Genomic DNA, 14,682 nt, shown 5'->3' with positions numbered 1-14,682 from the left:
CTCATTATAGCCATGTTCATGATAGCAGTTCAAGAACAGATTCTTTATGGATTTCCAAAGAGTTGGAACCTTGAGTTTAAAAAATTGAAATTAACCTCAGGAATTTTTCAGATCATAATTCCTTGAAAATGGAAATACAAAAAGAAAGTCATATTTCATTTAGATGGAGATTGAATGAAGACATTGATGATCAAAATTTTATGGAAAAAGTTAAAAAGGCCTTGAGTGATTATTTTGAAATAAACATTCAAGGACAGACAAAATTGCAGATGGTCTGGGATGCAAGTAAGGTGGTAATGAGGGGATTGTTTATACAACAAAATTCATTTAAAAAGAAACTGAAAGAAAAAAGGGGAAAAGAGATTTTAGTTGAAATTGCAGATAAGGAGAAACAACTGTCAAAGAAAGCAAATAAAGAGTCAATTCAAGGGGATCAGAATATTACAAGCTCAATATTCTATGATAGTTAATGAATAAATTAGTTGGAAAATAGAAAGAATGAAACATAAATACTTTGAGCATGCCAACAAATCAGGAAAACTGCTAGAGTGGCAGTTGAAGAAAAGTGAACAAAGAAAGTCCATAAACAAAATTAACATAAATGGAAAGATCACAGATAAGATGAAGGAAATAAGAGCAGCATTTGTAAAATATTTTCCAGCATTGTATAGGAAGGGGAAGGAATTTTTTTTCCAAAATAGAGGGATATATTAAAAGCAGTAACTTGCAGAAAATAAGAGGAACAAATGGTGATCTTAAACACCCAAATAACAGCTCAAGAAGTGTTGGAGGCAATAAAGTGGACAAAAAACGCCAAATCTCCAAGTCCAGATGGATTAACTACAAAGTATTATAAAAAATTAAGTGAACAGTTGGTAAACCCATTGAAAGATGTTATGAATGAGATTTTAAATACAGGTGAAATCCCAGAAACATGGAAATTACAGTAATCCCAAAACAAGATTCAGATTTGCTGCAAATTAAAAATTATAGGCCTATCTCATCGTTAAACAATGATTATAAATTATTTGCAAACATTTTAGCTAACAAAAAATATTAAATGAGTATGTACATCAAGATCAGACAGGATTTCTTCCAGGTAGATAAATGAAAGAGAATATAAGAAATATCTGGAATGAAATAGAATATCTGGAGGTCAAAAATGAAAAGAAAGCAGCAATGATGTTTATAGATGCCAAAAAAGCTTTTGACAATGTTTCTTGGAATTTTATGACAAGAACATGATAGCCTACTGGATCAGGTCAGAGGCCCATCTAGTCGTCTCACAGATGCCTGTGGAAAACTAGCAAGTACAAGAGCAATGTATCCTCCTGCAACTTCTAGAAACTGGTATTGACAGAAGATGTAGAAGATAAGTCATCGTGACTAGTAGCCAATGATAGCTTTAAACGAAGGCTGGAGAAAAGCATGGAGGACAAGGCTTTATAGGTTGGTGGCCATCACTGCCTCCTGTGGGAGCAAGCGCCAAAATTTATATATGCACTTTGAGGAGAAATAATTTCTTTTATCTTTCAACAGTCAGCTTCGTTTGAGGTCCACAAGTTTTGGCGTTATGGGAGAGAGAGAAAAGGGGGCTTGCGCTAGATATCAGATAAATGTCCTGCTGCAGCACTACCATCTCCTGTCTGCTGTGGTGCCTATGTAGCATAGTAATCTGTGAATGAAATATTTTGATAGAAACAGAAACCTGAATTTGAGTACTCTGTCAAGAAGCAAGGGCCAGAACAGAAAGATAGATTTATTTATTTTCAACATCTCCACCCCACCTTTCTGTAAATTTCTGTAAAAGTTCTGTAAATTTCAATAAAACAATATTACAGCATCATAAGATTGCAGTAATCATAACAGCAATAAAACATTCACAAAAGAAACATTCATTAATATAGGACCTAGAAAAGCGACAAATTCCCACAGGAAGGGGAGTCATACAGATGATTAATGAGAGATTTTTTTATTATTAAAAGATAAGACTGAGCTGCTGAATAAAGTTAGGAGCTATTTTGGATTCTCTTCATTACCCTTGCAAGAGCTTTGTGTACCTCTTTGTTCCTCAGGGTGTAGATTAGTGGATTTAGCATGGTGGTGACAAATGTATAGAAAAGGGAAACCAATTTGCCCCGGTCACGGGAGTAGTTGGATGGGGGCTGGAGGTAACTGAAAATGGCCGTCCCATAAAAGAGTGACACTACGATCAAGTGGGAAGCACAGGTGTTGAAGGCCTTCTGCCTGCCTTCAGCTGAGTGGATCCTTAACACAGCTGCCACAATGTAGGCATAAGAGATGGTGATCAGGCCCACTGGTAACAGAAGGATGACCACACTGGCAAAAAAGAGGACAGCCTCATTGAGTGAGGTGTCCCCACAGGCCAATTTGATAAAGGCAGGCACCTCACAGAAAAAATGGTCTATTCGGTTCTCTCCGCATCGTGGAATCCTAAATGTCAACACGGTCTGCACTAGTGAATTGCTGAAGCCACTAACCCAGGAGATGGCAGCCATTGTGAAACATACAGAATGGTTCATAATGGTAGTGTAGCGCAGCGGGTGGCAGACTGCAGCATATCGGTCATAGGCCATGACAGCCAAAAGGACACATTCTGTGGAGCCCAAAGCAAGGGAGATGTACATCTCAGCCACACAGCCGCCATAGGAGATGGACTTGTTTTTCCTCCAGAAGCTCACCAGCATCTGTGGTCCGAGGCTGGTGGTGAAGCAAAGATCAAGGAAGGAGAGGTTGCTGAGGAAGAAATACATGGGGGTGTGGAGATGGGGGTCCAGTCGTGACACCACAATGATGGTTGTGTTTCCCAACAGGGTCATCACGTAGCAGATCAGGATAATGGCAAAGAGCAGCATCTCCAAGCGTGGGCGGTCAGCCACTCCCAGTAAGATGAATTCTCCTTGGTAGCTTTGGTTGCCTTCTTCCCGTGATGCTTCCCTGTACATCATCTGTAACATCAAGGAGACCTTAATGAATCACAGACAACCAGCAAATGGAAGCAATAGTTATTTGGCTGGGAGATTGTGCTTTCTCCAAGAATCATAGAGCTGTAGAGTTGGATGGGACCCTGAGGATCATTTAGTCCTACTCCCTGCAGTGCAGGAATCTCAACTAAAGCACCCATAACAGATGGACATCCAACCTCTGCTTAAGAACCACCAAGGAAGGAGGGTCCATCACCTCTCATAGGACTTCCATACTTGGACTGGCACTTGAGCTCCGGCCTCTAACGTTTTGGTCCAAGTTATACTTAGTGTGCTGCTGTCATCTCCATACCCGGAAAAGCTGTGCTGGACGGCACAATGGGGATGCAATGGAGGCAGCCTTCAGTGCCTCTAGGTAGGCTTGATGACTCAGTAGGTTACAGTGCTCCAGTTAGAGAACAGCCCTTACCAAAAATGCTGTGGACTTTGAAGAAGCATGAACTCAGGGCTAAGAGGAAGGCATGTTTGGCAGACCTTCCCCATGATCAACTCCCGCCCGGAAACCTATGTCTCCACTGTTGAAGGACGTGTGGATCTAGGAATTGGCTTCCACAGTCACTTACAGACTCACTGTTAAGACTGTTTTGGTGGAAGACAATCTTACTTGGCTACGAGGGATTGCCAAAGAAGGTTAGAGTGTGGTGCTGACCATGTCAAGGTTGTGGGTTTGATTCCCATATGGGACAGCTGCATATTCCTGCATTCCAGGGGCTTGGACTAGATTTCATTTCATTTCCATTTCACTTTTAATTTGCACGCCCCCTTTCTTTATTGCTATGCACAAGGCGGTTTACAAGCTGAAGAAACCACCAAATGGACAGCAAAGATTGCACGCCTAATAACGATCTGATCCAATGCAAAGAAGCCATAATAAAAACGTAACTCTAAAATAAACAACTTACATCAAATAAAGCAATATTCAATAAGTAAACGGCAAATATCAGCAAAAAATAATTAAACAGTTTTCACTTAACAATTACAGTGGTACCTCTGGTTACAAACTTAATTTGTTCCAGAGGTCTGTTCTTAACCTGAAACCATTCTTAACCTGAGGTACCACTTTAGCTAATAGGGCTTCCCGCTGCTGACGCGCCGCCGGTGCACAATTTCTGTTTTCATCCTGAGGTAAAGTTCTTAACCCGAGGTACTATTTCTGGGTTAGTGGAGTCTGTAACCCGAAGTGTTTGTAACAAAAGGTGTTTGTAACCCGAGGTACCACTGTATAATAAAGATTTACTAAACTATAATCAATAAAAATAATGGCAATTCACAATGCATGAAAGACCAGAAAACCATATGAAAGGATCAAATTGAGAAACAAGGACACACAACTTTTAAAATTATTGGTTTTTAATAGATGGTCCTGTGGGTCGAACTCTACAATTCAATGATTCTATGAGCCCTCACTAGTGTTCAATTTCATCCAACAGAGTTTTCCTCCACGCATGTTCAAATCATCTCCCAGCTTGTTTCCTCACCCTTAATTCTAGAGCAGGGCAGTCCAACCTTCCATACCAAGTGGGCCGCAAGAGAATTTCGACACAGAACCCGCCAGCTGCACACTGCCTTGCCATGCAGGGCAGGGGAGTGAGGCCAAGATTTGAGGGGGTCCCTCCTGCTGCTTTCCCAAAGCCAGAGAAGCGAGGGCTGGGCTTTGGGAAGGAGGCACGATGCTCCGACGGCATCCTAGAACCTTCCCACCTTCTTCCTAAAGCTGGAAAAGCACTAATCGGGCTTTGGGAAGGAGGCAAACCCTAAGACCCTGTCAGAGCCCTTGCTCCTCCTTTGCAAAGCCCAGCAACTCACTTATCCAGCTTTGGGAATGTGAGGGCTGCAGGTGGTGGGCAGCATACGGTGCTGAGGGCCGCCAAAAAAGGCCTTGAGGGCCATGTGTTGGACCACTCTGCTCTAGAGTATACTAGGGATCGAAGCGAGAACCACAAAGTGGGAGAGGGTGCTCAGCGGTGATTGTGTCAACCTTTAGAAGACATCTGAAGGCAGTCCTATATAGGGAAGTTTTTTAAATGTTTAATGTTTTAATATGTTTTTATATATGTTGGAAAACATATTTATATATTTTTATATATGTTTTTATATATGTTTATATATATGTTTATATATGTTGGAACAGGGACGCGGGTGGCGCTGTGGGTAAAACCTCAGCACCTAGGACGTGCCAATCGCATGGTCGGCGGTTCAAATCCCCGCTGCGGGATGAACTCCCGTCGTTCGGTCCCAGCTCCTGCCTACCTAGCAGTTCGAAAGCACTCTTCAGTGCAAGTAGATAAATAGGTACCACTTTATAGCGGGAAGGTAAACGGCGTTTCCGTGTGCTGCGCTGGTGCTGGATCACCAGAGCAGCTTCGTCACGCTGGCCACGTGACCTGGAAGTGTCTGTGGACAGCGCTGGCTCCCGGCCTCTAGAGTGAGATGAGCGCACAACCCTAGAGTCTGTCAGGACTGGCCCGTACGGGCAGGGGTACCTTTACCTTTTATATATGTTGGAAGTGGCTTGGTCAACCCAGTCAGATGAGCAGGATATAAATAGTAAAACTATTATTATTATTATTAATTATTAAATAGGATGTCCCTATTTTCATCAGAGAAATGTTCGAGGATACGTGAAAGGGACCACATGCAGTGATCTTTAATCATAGTAAAATCTCAGATTCTGAAGAGCTCCAAAACCAAAATTGTCTAAACAGGCAACAGTAGAGCAAGTGAAATTCAGGCTAAGGCTAAAGTGATGCATACCAGGGCAAAGGGGGCTGAATTTCACAAACATGCTAACGCTGTTTGAATGGGGCTGTGGGCTCCCAAGGTTTCCCCAATACATCCTGGGGCCATATCAGAAAGCTCACTTATTATAGCAGTGTGCTGTAATGAATAAAAAGAGAGAGACAAAACAATTCAGTGCCAGTAATTATTAGGAAAGGGACTGAAAATAAAGAAGCATGGTGATAATGATGATTTAATCAGTGAATCACTTCCTATAAAGCATCTCAAAGTGATTTAATATGACATGGATTAATATGCAAAGCTTTCAACCCCTGGACTTCCTATGGGCTTATTTGGGTTTTATTATGGCTTTTTAAATGTGTTTTTTTGTATGTGTTATTGGTTTCTGTTTGGTTTATTATGTATTTTGTATTCTCATTTTGTGTTCTTATGTTGTGAACTGCCCCGGGATCTTTGGATGAAGGGCAGTATACAAATTCAACAATAATAATAAATACTGAAAACTGTGTTTTGCTCTGGTTTCCGACTCTCCCACAGTTCTGTAGAACTGAAAGAGGTGCAGAAAAAGACAAAGGGAAACAATACAGTCAAGGAATAGAGCAACTTCTAACAAGGAATGTATAAGGAAGTTGTGGGGTGGGGGAGCTCAGAAAGAAAAATCAACCGAGGACACTTCTAGATGGGTGTGTTATTGCATGTGTCTTCTGCAATGTGTTATTGACACAGTAACAGTGAATTAAAGGGACCCCTGACCATTAGGACCAGTCGTGACCGACTCTGGGGTTGCGGCACTCAGGTCGCTTTATTGGCCGAGGGAGCTGATGTACAGATTCCGGGTCATGTAGCCAGCATTACTAAGCTGCTTCTGGCGAACCAGAGCAGTGCACGGAAACGCCGTTTACCTTCCCGCCGGAGCGGCACCTATTTATCTACTTGCACTTTGATGTGCTTTCGAACTGCTAGGTTGGCAGGAGCAGGGACCGAGCAACGGGAGCTCACCCCGTCGTGGGGATTCGAACCGCCGACCTTCGGATCGGCAAGTCCTAGACTCTGTGGTTTAACCGACAGCACCACCCGTGTCCCCCCAACAGTGAATTAGTAATGGATTTGTCCTGCTTTAGGGCTTGTCCACACTTCCTCTTGCTCCACTGCTTTCTCCTGGGGAAAACTGCTCTGTCTAGGCAACGGACAAGCGGAGGTGTCGACGAGCCCTCAGTTCTGCGATGCTTCCCCAATGCTAGCGTTTTATTGCTGTCCACATGCAGCAGGACAAAAGTAAACTGGAAAAGCTGTGGTATAAAAAGTTACAGGATTTCAGCGGCATGTTTCAGGTTGTGCACTGCTTGGAAATGAAATAGTATGGCCATCTGAAAGCTTCTGCAGGCACAAACTGTATTAAAAGTGGGGTTGGGTATGACCGCTCAGAGAGCACCATGAGGGCAAATCAGAACAAACATGCACTGAAGAGTGTTTCTGGGGAGCCAGATGCAAAGGCCAGTTGGCACAAAATTTTGCAAAACCACAAGGACTAGAAACTTCCAGCAGGAGTAAATAAAGCAAATTACAGTACTCACCTCTGCATGAAGGAAAAGGCTGTTTCCCATAGATTGAAAGACATAAACTAAACGCCACTTAATCTCAGCTCTCCTTTTCATCTCACGTATATTGGCACTGTAGTATAAAGTTTTTGTTCTTTTGCTGGGTTTGCCGCTTCCTAAGCTAACTTCTGTTTCCGTAACAATCGACTTCCCTTCTTCCAGTACTTCTCTTGTGTGATGACGAAGGATACAACTTTTGCTTATATTCAAGGGATTAATCCATTGCTCTGGTTTTTGTTCTGCTACTTGTTGGAGACCAGAGCAGTCAGCTTGTCTCAGGGCTTCCCTCCCATCAACAGATGCACTTTGGATAGGCTTTTAAGGTCCAGAAGCTATGGCCAGAGATCACAGGCCGTGCAGAAGTTGGCTTGAGGGAGAGGCTGGCAGCATGGAAGGAGAAAGTCAAGCAAAGAGAAGCAGACAGGTGTGGAGAGGTACAAAGAGGCAGGTAGGCAGACAGACAGACAGACAGACAGACAGATAAATAGATGATGTGGAATGTGAAGAAAGGAAATGCTATGTTCGCAGGAAAGAGTCCAAGGATTATAGACTATAATGAATTAAATGTTGATGTGTTTACTTGTGACAGAAAAAAGAGGTGAGAGAAAGGAGTTGAATGCAGTTAGAAGTTAGATGGGAGGAAGCATCCATTCTTTGAGTGTGTGTTTGTGGTGGGAAAGCGAGAGAGTAAGATCAGGAGAATGGAAACAGATAGGAGGGTTGGAGAGATAGCTGTAGAGCCTCAGAGATTAAATAAAAGGGAGAAGCTGGATCTTGCCTCTCCCCACAGCTTGTCTACTTCACCCCAGCATCTTTGCTATTCTGGCTGAGAATTGCACCCCAACTGCATGTACCTAGAGACCTCCCCCAGCTTAAGCCTACTTCTTGCAGGGCATTGGAGGGGAGGGGAGCTGGCTTTATGGGGATCTTACTGAAGAAGGGGCAGTTGTTGCTGCGTCTCCAGAATCTAATGGACAATGCAAGGAAGTTTCCTGCTCATCACGGAGCCTCAGGGAATCAAACTTCAAGCTGAACAATTAGAGGCAGGCTCCCCATTAAGACATGCAGTCCCAAAGGCCAGCTGCCACTCGCATGACATCCTCAGGGAAGACGACTTTCGTCAGAGTTCTTTCACCATTTGCAGAAGTACCTCAAACTGCTATAATTGTGCCCAAGTTGTGGAACTTGTGTTGCAAGCTCAGCAAAGTTATTAACTGTTAGTTTATTGATTCTTCGTTTGGACCCTTTATGTTCTTCTTCCTTGATGTTGCTTTTTGGTTTGGCGACTATTGGTGGCAATCCAGCCAGATGGGCAGGGTAGAAATAAAATAAATAAATAAATAAATAAATAAATAAAAATAATAATAATAATAATAATAATAATAATAATGTTTTCTGTTATTTTTAATGCTTGTTTTCATAGTTCATAAGCTGCTTTGAGCTGCTGCTTTTGGGAAGGGGAAAGTGGATCTGATTTGCTCCTGTGGTCTATACAGTAGATTAATAATTTTTAAAAATGCGGTCTGATTCTGTAGGAAACTGTAGCTCTGTGAGGAGAACAGGGGTCTTCTAATAACTTTCAGCACCATAAACTTAGGGTTGCCATATGTCCGAAATTTCCTGGATGCAGTCAGTATTCAGCCCTTGTAAACAGCATCTGGGCGGAAAATCACTGAAATGTCTGGGAAAATCCAGATGTGCGGCAGCCCATGTTGGTAGTGTAGATTTTGGCGATTTTCATTTTTTTAAAGATTTGGCAAAAAAAGGGGCTGTGTTGAAATATGGCAACCCTACTTAAACTACAGCGCCCAGCATTATTTGGGGAAGCCAGGGCTGTTTAAAGTGGTATTAAAGGTAAAGGGACTCCTGACTGTTAGGTCCAGTCACGGACGACTCTGGGGTTGTGACGCTCATTGGCCAAGGAAGCTGGCGTACAGCTTCCAGGTCATGTGGCCAGCATGACTAAGCTGCTTCTGGCAAACCAGAGCAGGGGACGGAAACGCCGTTTACCTTCCCGCCGGAGCAGTACCTATTTATCTACTTGCACTTTGACGGGCTTTCGAACTGCTAGGTTGGCAGGAGCAGGGACTGAGCAATGGGAGCTCACCCTGTTGTGGGGATTCGAACCACCAACCTTCTGATCTGCAAGCTGTAGGCTCTGTTGTATAGACCACAGTGCCATCCACTGTGGTATTATAGTGGTTTAAATGTATAGTGTGTGAAATATACTCGGAGTCGTGTGGGAATGTCATGCTCTTTATTTAGCTCATAGTAGTAGCAATGAATGAAACCTCCCCCAAAATGTCTAGCTATATATACATTATTTACATAATGGGCCCTGCGTGATTGGCTAATTCCGGGCTGCTTCTGTAGGCCAATCAGGTTGCGGATTCACCTCCTCCAGAAGCCTGATTGGCTGTGCCTGCAGGCTTTGCTTAATTCCAATCCACCCCCTTTAAACTTTGCTGAGAGAAGGGCGTGTGAGAGCTGGGTGTTTTACCTCATAGAGCGCTTTGCTTTCCTCCCTCCCTGGATCCTCCCCCTCCCCCCACTTACTGCTGCGTTTTCCTTCCTCCTGAGTTAAATTTCTACGCTTTACTCCCCCCCTTATTTTATTTTATTTTTACTTTTGTTTGGCGTTTGGTTACCCAGCCTTTTGCCTCCCCTACCTCCCAGCTCCCAGCCTTTACTCTCGCGTGGGATAAAACAGGGGTTCTTTTCCCTTTCTCTTGTGCTAGCTGTATCGCAACAGCGGCAGAAGCTTTAAATCTATAAGGAAGATGAAATATACTCAGAGTCGAGTGTGAATTTCATGCTCTTTATTCAGCTTGTAGTAGCAATGAATGAAACTTTCCCCAAAACATCTAGCTATATATACATTATTTACACAATGGGCCCCACGTGATTGGCTAATTCCGGGCTGCTTCTGTAGCCCAATCAGGTTGCTGATTCACTTCCACCTGGAGCTCGATTGGGTGGCTCCTGTGGACCAATCAGACTGCTGCGTTCTGGATCCTATTGTTCTAGGATTCAGCTCAGTACATAACAGAAGAGGAGTGTGTAGGCGGCGGGTGTATAACAAGGGCTGTTTCTTCCTCCCTCCTCCCAAGGCTTAATTAACCTTTCCTTCATTGAAACAAAATGAAAAAATTCCTTCCAGTAGCATCTTAGAGACCAACTAAGTTAGTTATTGGTACGAGCTTTCGTGTGCATGCACACTTCTTCAGATACACTGAAACAAAAGACACCAGACCCTCATATATAGTGAGAGGATGGGGAGGGGTATTACTCAGAAGGGTGGTGGGAATGGGTGATTGGCTGATAGGTGTGGTAAACCTGTTGACAACTGTTAACGACTGCAATGGTCTTACAGGAAAAAGCAAGGGGTGAGATGGCTAAAAATAGCTTTGTCATGTATAATGAGATAAGAATCCAATGTCTCTATTCAGACCAGATCTCTCCATGGTTTTAAGTTTGGTAATAAGTTGCAATTCAGCAACTTCTCTTTCCAGTCTATTTCTGAAATTCTTTTGTAATAAGACAGCTACTGCTGGTGAGCTTCTGGAAGAAAAACTCCTATGGTGGCTGTGTGGCTGAGTTGCACATCTCCCTTGCTCTGGGCTCCACAGAATGTGTTCTTTTGCCTGTCATGGCCTATTGCCTATTGTCAATGGCTCTTTGCCATTATCCTGATCTGCTACGTGATGACCCTGTTGGGAAACACGACCATCATTGTGGTGTCGCGGCTGGACCCCCATCTCCACACCCCCATGTATTTCTTCCTCTGCAACCTCTCCATCCTTGACCTCTGTTACACTACCAGCCTCGGACCCCGGATGCTGGTGAGCTTCTGGAGGAAAAACAAGTCCATCTCCTATGGTGGCTGTGTGGCTGAGTTGCACATCTCCCTTGCTCTGGGCTCCACAGAATGTGTTCTTTTGCCTGTCATGGCCTATGACTGATATGCTGCCGTCTGCCACCCGCTACGCTACACCACCATTATGAGCCGCTCTGTATGTTTCAAAATGGCTGCCTTTGCCTGGCTTTGTGGCTTCAGTAATTCACTAGTGCAGACAGTGTTGACTGTTCAGCTTCCACAATGTGGACATAACTGAATTGGCACCAGCCTTAATCAAATTATCTTGTGTTGACACCACACTCAATGAGACTGAGCTCCTTTCTTCCAGTGCGGTTTATCTTCTGTTACCACTGAGTGTCATTATAACCTCTTACAGCTACATAACAGCTGCTGTGTTAAGGATCCGCTCAGCCAAAGGCAGGCAGAAGGCCTTCAGCACCTGTGCTTCCCACTTGATTGTGGTGTCACTCTTTTACGGGTCAGCCATTTGCAGATGCGTCCAGCCTCCATCCAGCTACTCCAGGGAGCATGGCAAGATGATGTTGCTCTTTTATACATTTGGTACTACAACGTTCAACCCACTGATCTACACTCTGAGGAACAAAGATGTTATGTACTGAAGTTCTCACCCTGGGCCAGCAGGGGGATACTGTAGATAGTTTTCACTCAGGTCCGCATATGCAAATAAGGAATTGAAAGTGACGTTCAGTGACTGGATAGTTACAGAAAGTTGTTACTGTTGCTTTGTAGTTGAGCAGGTTGGCTGAACCCTTCAGCCCAGTTCTGTTCTGGCCTGTGACTAAACAAGAGCTGTTTGAAGAATCGCTGTGTCGTCTGATATGTTCACCCACAACTTAACAAAAGACATGCACAAAGCTCTTGGAAGAATAATGAGGAAATCAACAACTTGAGTCGAGTAGCTGCCAACTTTTTTTAAAAAAAAGTTTTTTTATTTATACTTTCCAAATTGATACATTTCATTAATTTTACAATCCATTTAACATTTCAAAATTTGACTTCCTTCCCCCTCTTTCTGTGGTTCCTTAAATTTTTTCATTTCTGCATTTGCGAATTCATTTAATTTCCTCATTTACCGGTAATTATCTACTGTGAATATATAGTCTTATAAAACTGCAGATTATGTTTCTATCTGTTTACAATTTGTCTGTAATTATTCAATAAACCATTTCCATTCTTTTATAAAGTTTGTTATCTTGATTTCTTATTTTTCAAGTAAGTTTAGCCATTTCTGCATATTCCATGTTTTTGTATCCATTCTTCTTTTACTGGGACTTCTGCTTCTTTCCATTTTGGGGCAAGTAACATTCTTGCTGCTGTAGTAGCATACATAAATAAATTTATATACAATTTTGGTAGTTGTGTCCCTATAATTCCTAAAAGAAATTTTTATTTAAAAAAATTATAAAAGTTTTTTTAAACATCATTTTCAATTCATTATATATCATTTCCCAGTAAACTTTAATCTTACTACAAGACCACTACATATGATAAAAAGAACCTTCTTTCTCTTTACGTTTCCAACATTTGTTTGATTTAGATTTAGATTTTGCCAATTTTCTTGGTGTTAGATACCAACGATATATCATTTTTATATAATTTTCTCTTAAACCATAACATGCTGTAGATTTTATATCCAAATTCCACAATCATTCCCATGCTTCCATATCTATATTATGACTGATATCTATTGTCCAGTGTATCATTGAGGATTTTATTTGCTCATCTTTTGTTTCCCATTCCAATAATATTTTATACATTTTAGACAACACTTTTACATTACAGTCCAACAGGTCTCTCTCCAATTGTGATATTTGTTCCCCAAACCCTCATATTCTAACTTTTTTAACCATTCATTCAAATGATGATATTGTAACCATATTGTTAATTTCCGAGATAATTCCTTAAATTCTTTTAATTTATACTCTCCTCCCTCTTGTTTTAATGAATTTCTATAAGTTGTCCACCCTTCTGTCATGTTCTTTTTCTTTACTGCTATAGCTTCCAGCAGTGAAAGCCATAATTGCGTTCTTACTTCTAGTAAATTCTTGTAACTATCCCGCACTCTATACAATTTTATCCTAATTATATGGTTTGTAAATCCTTTGTGAACATTCACCTTTTTGTACCATAAATAAGTGTGCCAGCCAAAAATATTATCATGACTTTCTAAGTCTTAAAATATGTGAATTCTCTAACGTCATCCATTCCTTCAACCAACAAAGACAGGATGCTTCATAATATAATCTCAGATCCAGCAGGGAAAAACCTCCTCTTTCTTTTGCATCTATTAATATTTTATATTTTATCCTTGGTTTTTTCCCTTGCCAGATATGTTTACAAATATCCTTTTGTCATGCCCAAAAACAATCCATCCTGCCGATCATTGGAATCGATTGAAACAGAAATAACATTCGTGGCAACACGTTCATCTTTATGGTCAACACTCTGCCTAATAATGAAAGATTCAAATTTGGAACAGAATGGCTGCCAACTCTAATAATAATGAATTGTCCTTCATTCTATGGTGGCTTGCAGTGTTGCTTCTGTTCATTTGTTTTTAATGATTATTTTACAGATGTTTTATTGGTGTTTGGAATATTTCAGTGTTGTAACATTGTAATGTAATAATGACATTATTTTTATAGAAAGGTGAGGTGAAAATGCTGTAAATCAGTCCTCCTGATCGGTGGACCTTGGACCCCAGGGGATCCATGGCACCATTCACACAACAAAGGCTCCATAGAGATATTAAAAATTTAAAAGTAAGGGTCCATTTGAAAAGCAAAGGGTCCACAGTCCTCAGTGCCGGATTACCAAATAGGCAGAGTAGTCACCAGCCTAGGGGCTCCATGCCCATAGTTTGATCTCTCTTCAAACTAAATCCAGTTCCCTAAATGTAACACCACATGAGGTCTCCTAACAGCGAATTGGAATACCCAGAAATATCCACATGCAATGAAATAAATTTCTCCTACCAACTTTGAAAATTTCTGCATAGCTAGTTAATTCAAAGACTTTTGCTCCCCAGGGAGTTAAGTCATGTTCTCTTTTCCATCCCTGCCCTGGTGCAAGTCACGGCCTCCAGAGGACGCTGTGCAAGGGAAGGAGAGGCAAGTCCTTTGCGGCTTCTTTGCTCATGACTGAAGGGTAACATGTAGTTTCCCCTTAATTATCAAGCCTGAGTTCTGGCCCTTATGGGGCTTCATGATGGTTCCTCAGAGAGCTGCTGAAGAAGGGGAGAGAGAACAATTTCCTCCACCTCTCCCATCCTCCTGGATAACATCATAAAATCATTTATCCTGACCCCTGAAGGCCCCTTTTGAGATAGAGAGATCAGACTACTATGGTCATGTATATGTGCCGGTATCAACAGATAGTATGGGACACAATGCTGAGGCATAAGAGCCAAGAAGCTGGACTGAATTAGCCAAGCCGCTCAGGGTAAGAGTTGCGGAGAGCC

At 42.1% G+C, this 14,682-nt stretch overlaps 2 protein-coding genes and 1 pseudogene across 4 annotated transcripts in view; 2 read left to right on the top strand and 1 right to left on the bottom strand.

Moving 5' to 3' along the window:
• The window catches only part of LOC128408915 (uncharacterized), a 269,287-nt gene that overhangs the window by 101,480 nt on the left and 153,125 nt on the right, over positions 1-14,682 (top strand). The gene's annotated exons all lie outside the window — the stretch shown is intronic.
• LOC128408934 (putative olfactory receptor 2B8) lies at positions 1,849-3,443 on the bottom strand. 2 transcript variants are annotated; one of them, XM_053379013.1, is made up of 2 exons: positions 3,431-3,443; positions 1,849-2,938 (listed from the first exon to the last, which is right to left on the bottom strand). In XM_053379013.1, the coding sequence occupies exons 1-2, from the start codon at positions 3,441-3,443 to the stop codon at positions 2,010-2,012; spliced, it is 942 nt and encodes a 313-aa protein (XP_053234988.1). In that variant the 3' UTR covers positions 1,849-2,009. The 2 variants fall into 2 exon arrangements, with proteins under 2 accessions (XP_053234988.1, XP_053234986.1); XM_053379011.1 differs by lacking the exon at positions 3,431-3,443 and having other exon boundaries at positions 1,849-2,966.
• LOC128408947 (putative olfactory receptor 2B8) lies at positions 10,596-11,866 on the top strand (annotated as a pseudogene).

The sequence above is a fragment of the Podarcis raffonei genome, chromosome 2 (assembly GCF_027172205.1).
Source record: "Podarcis raffonei isolate rPodRaf1 chromosome 2, rPodRaf1.pri, whole genome shotgun sequence".
NCBI lineage: Eukaryota > Metazoa > Chordata > Lepidosauria > Squamata > Lacertidae > Podarcis > Podarcis raffonei.
The sequence above is the reverse complement of the archived record's forward strand: the minus strand, read 5'-3'. Positions and strand labels throughout refer to the sequence as shown.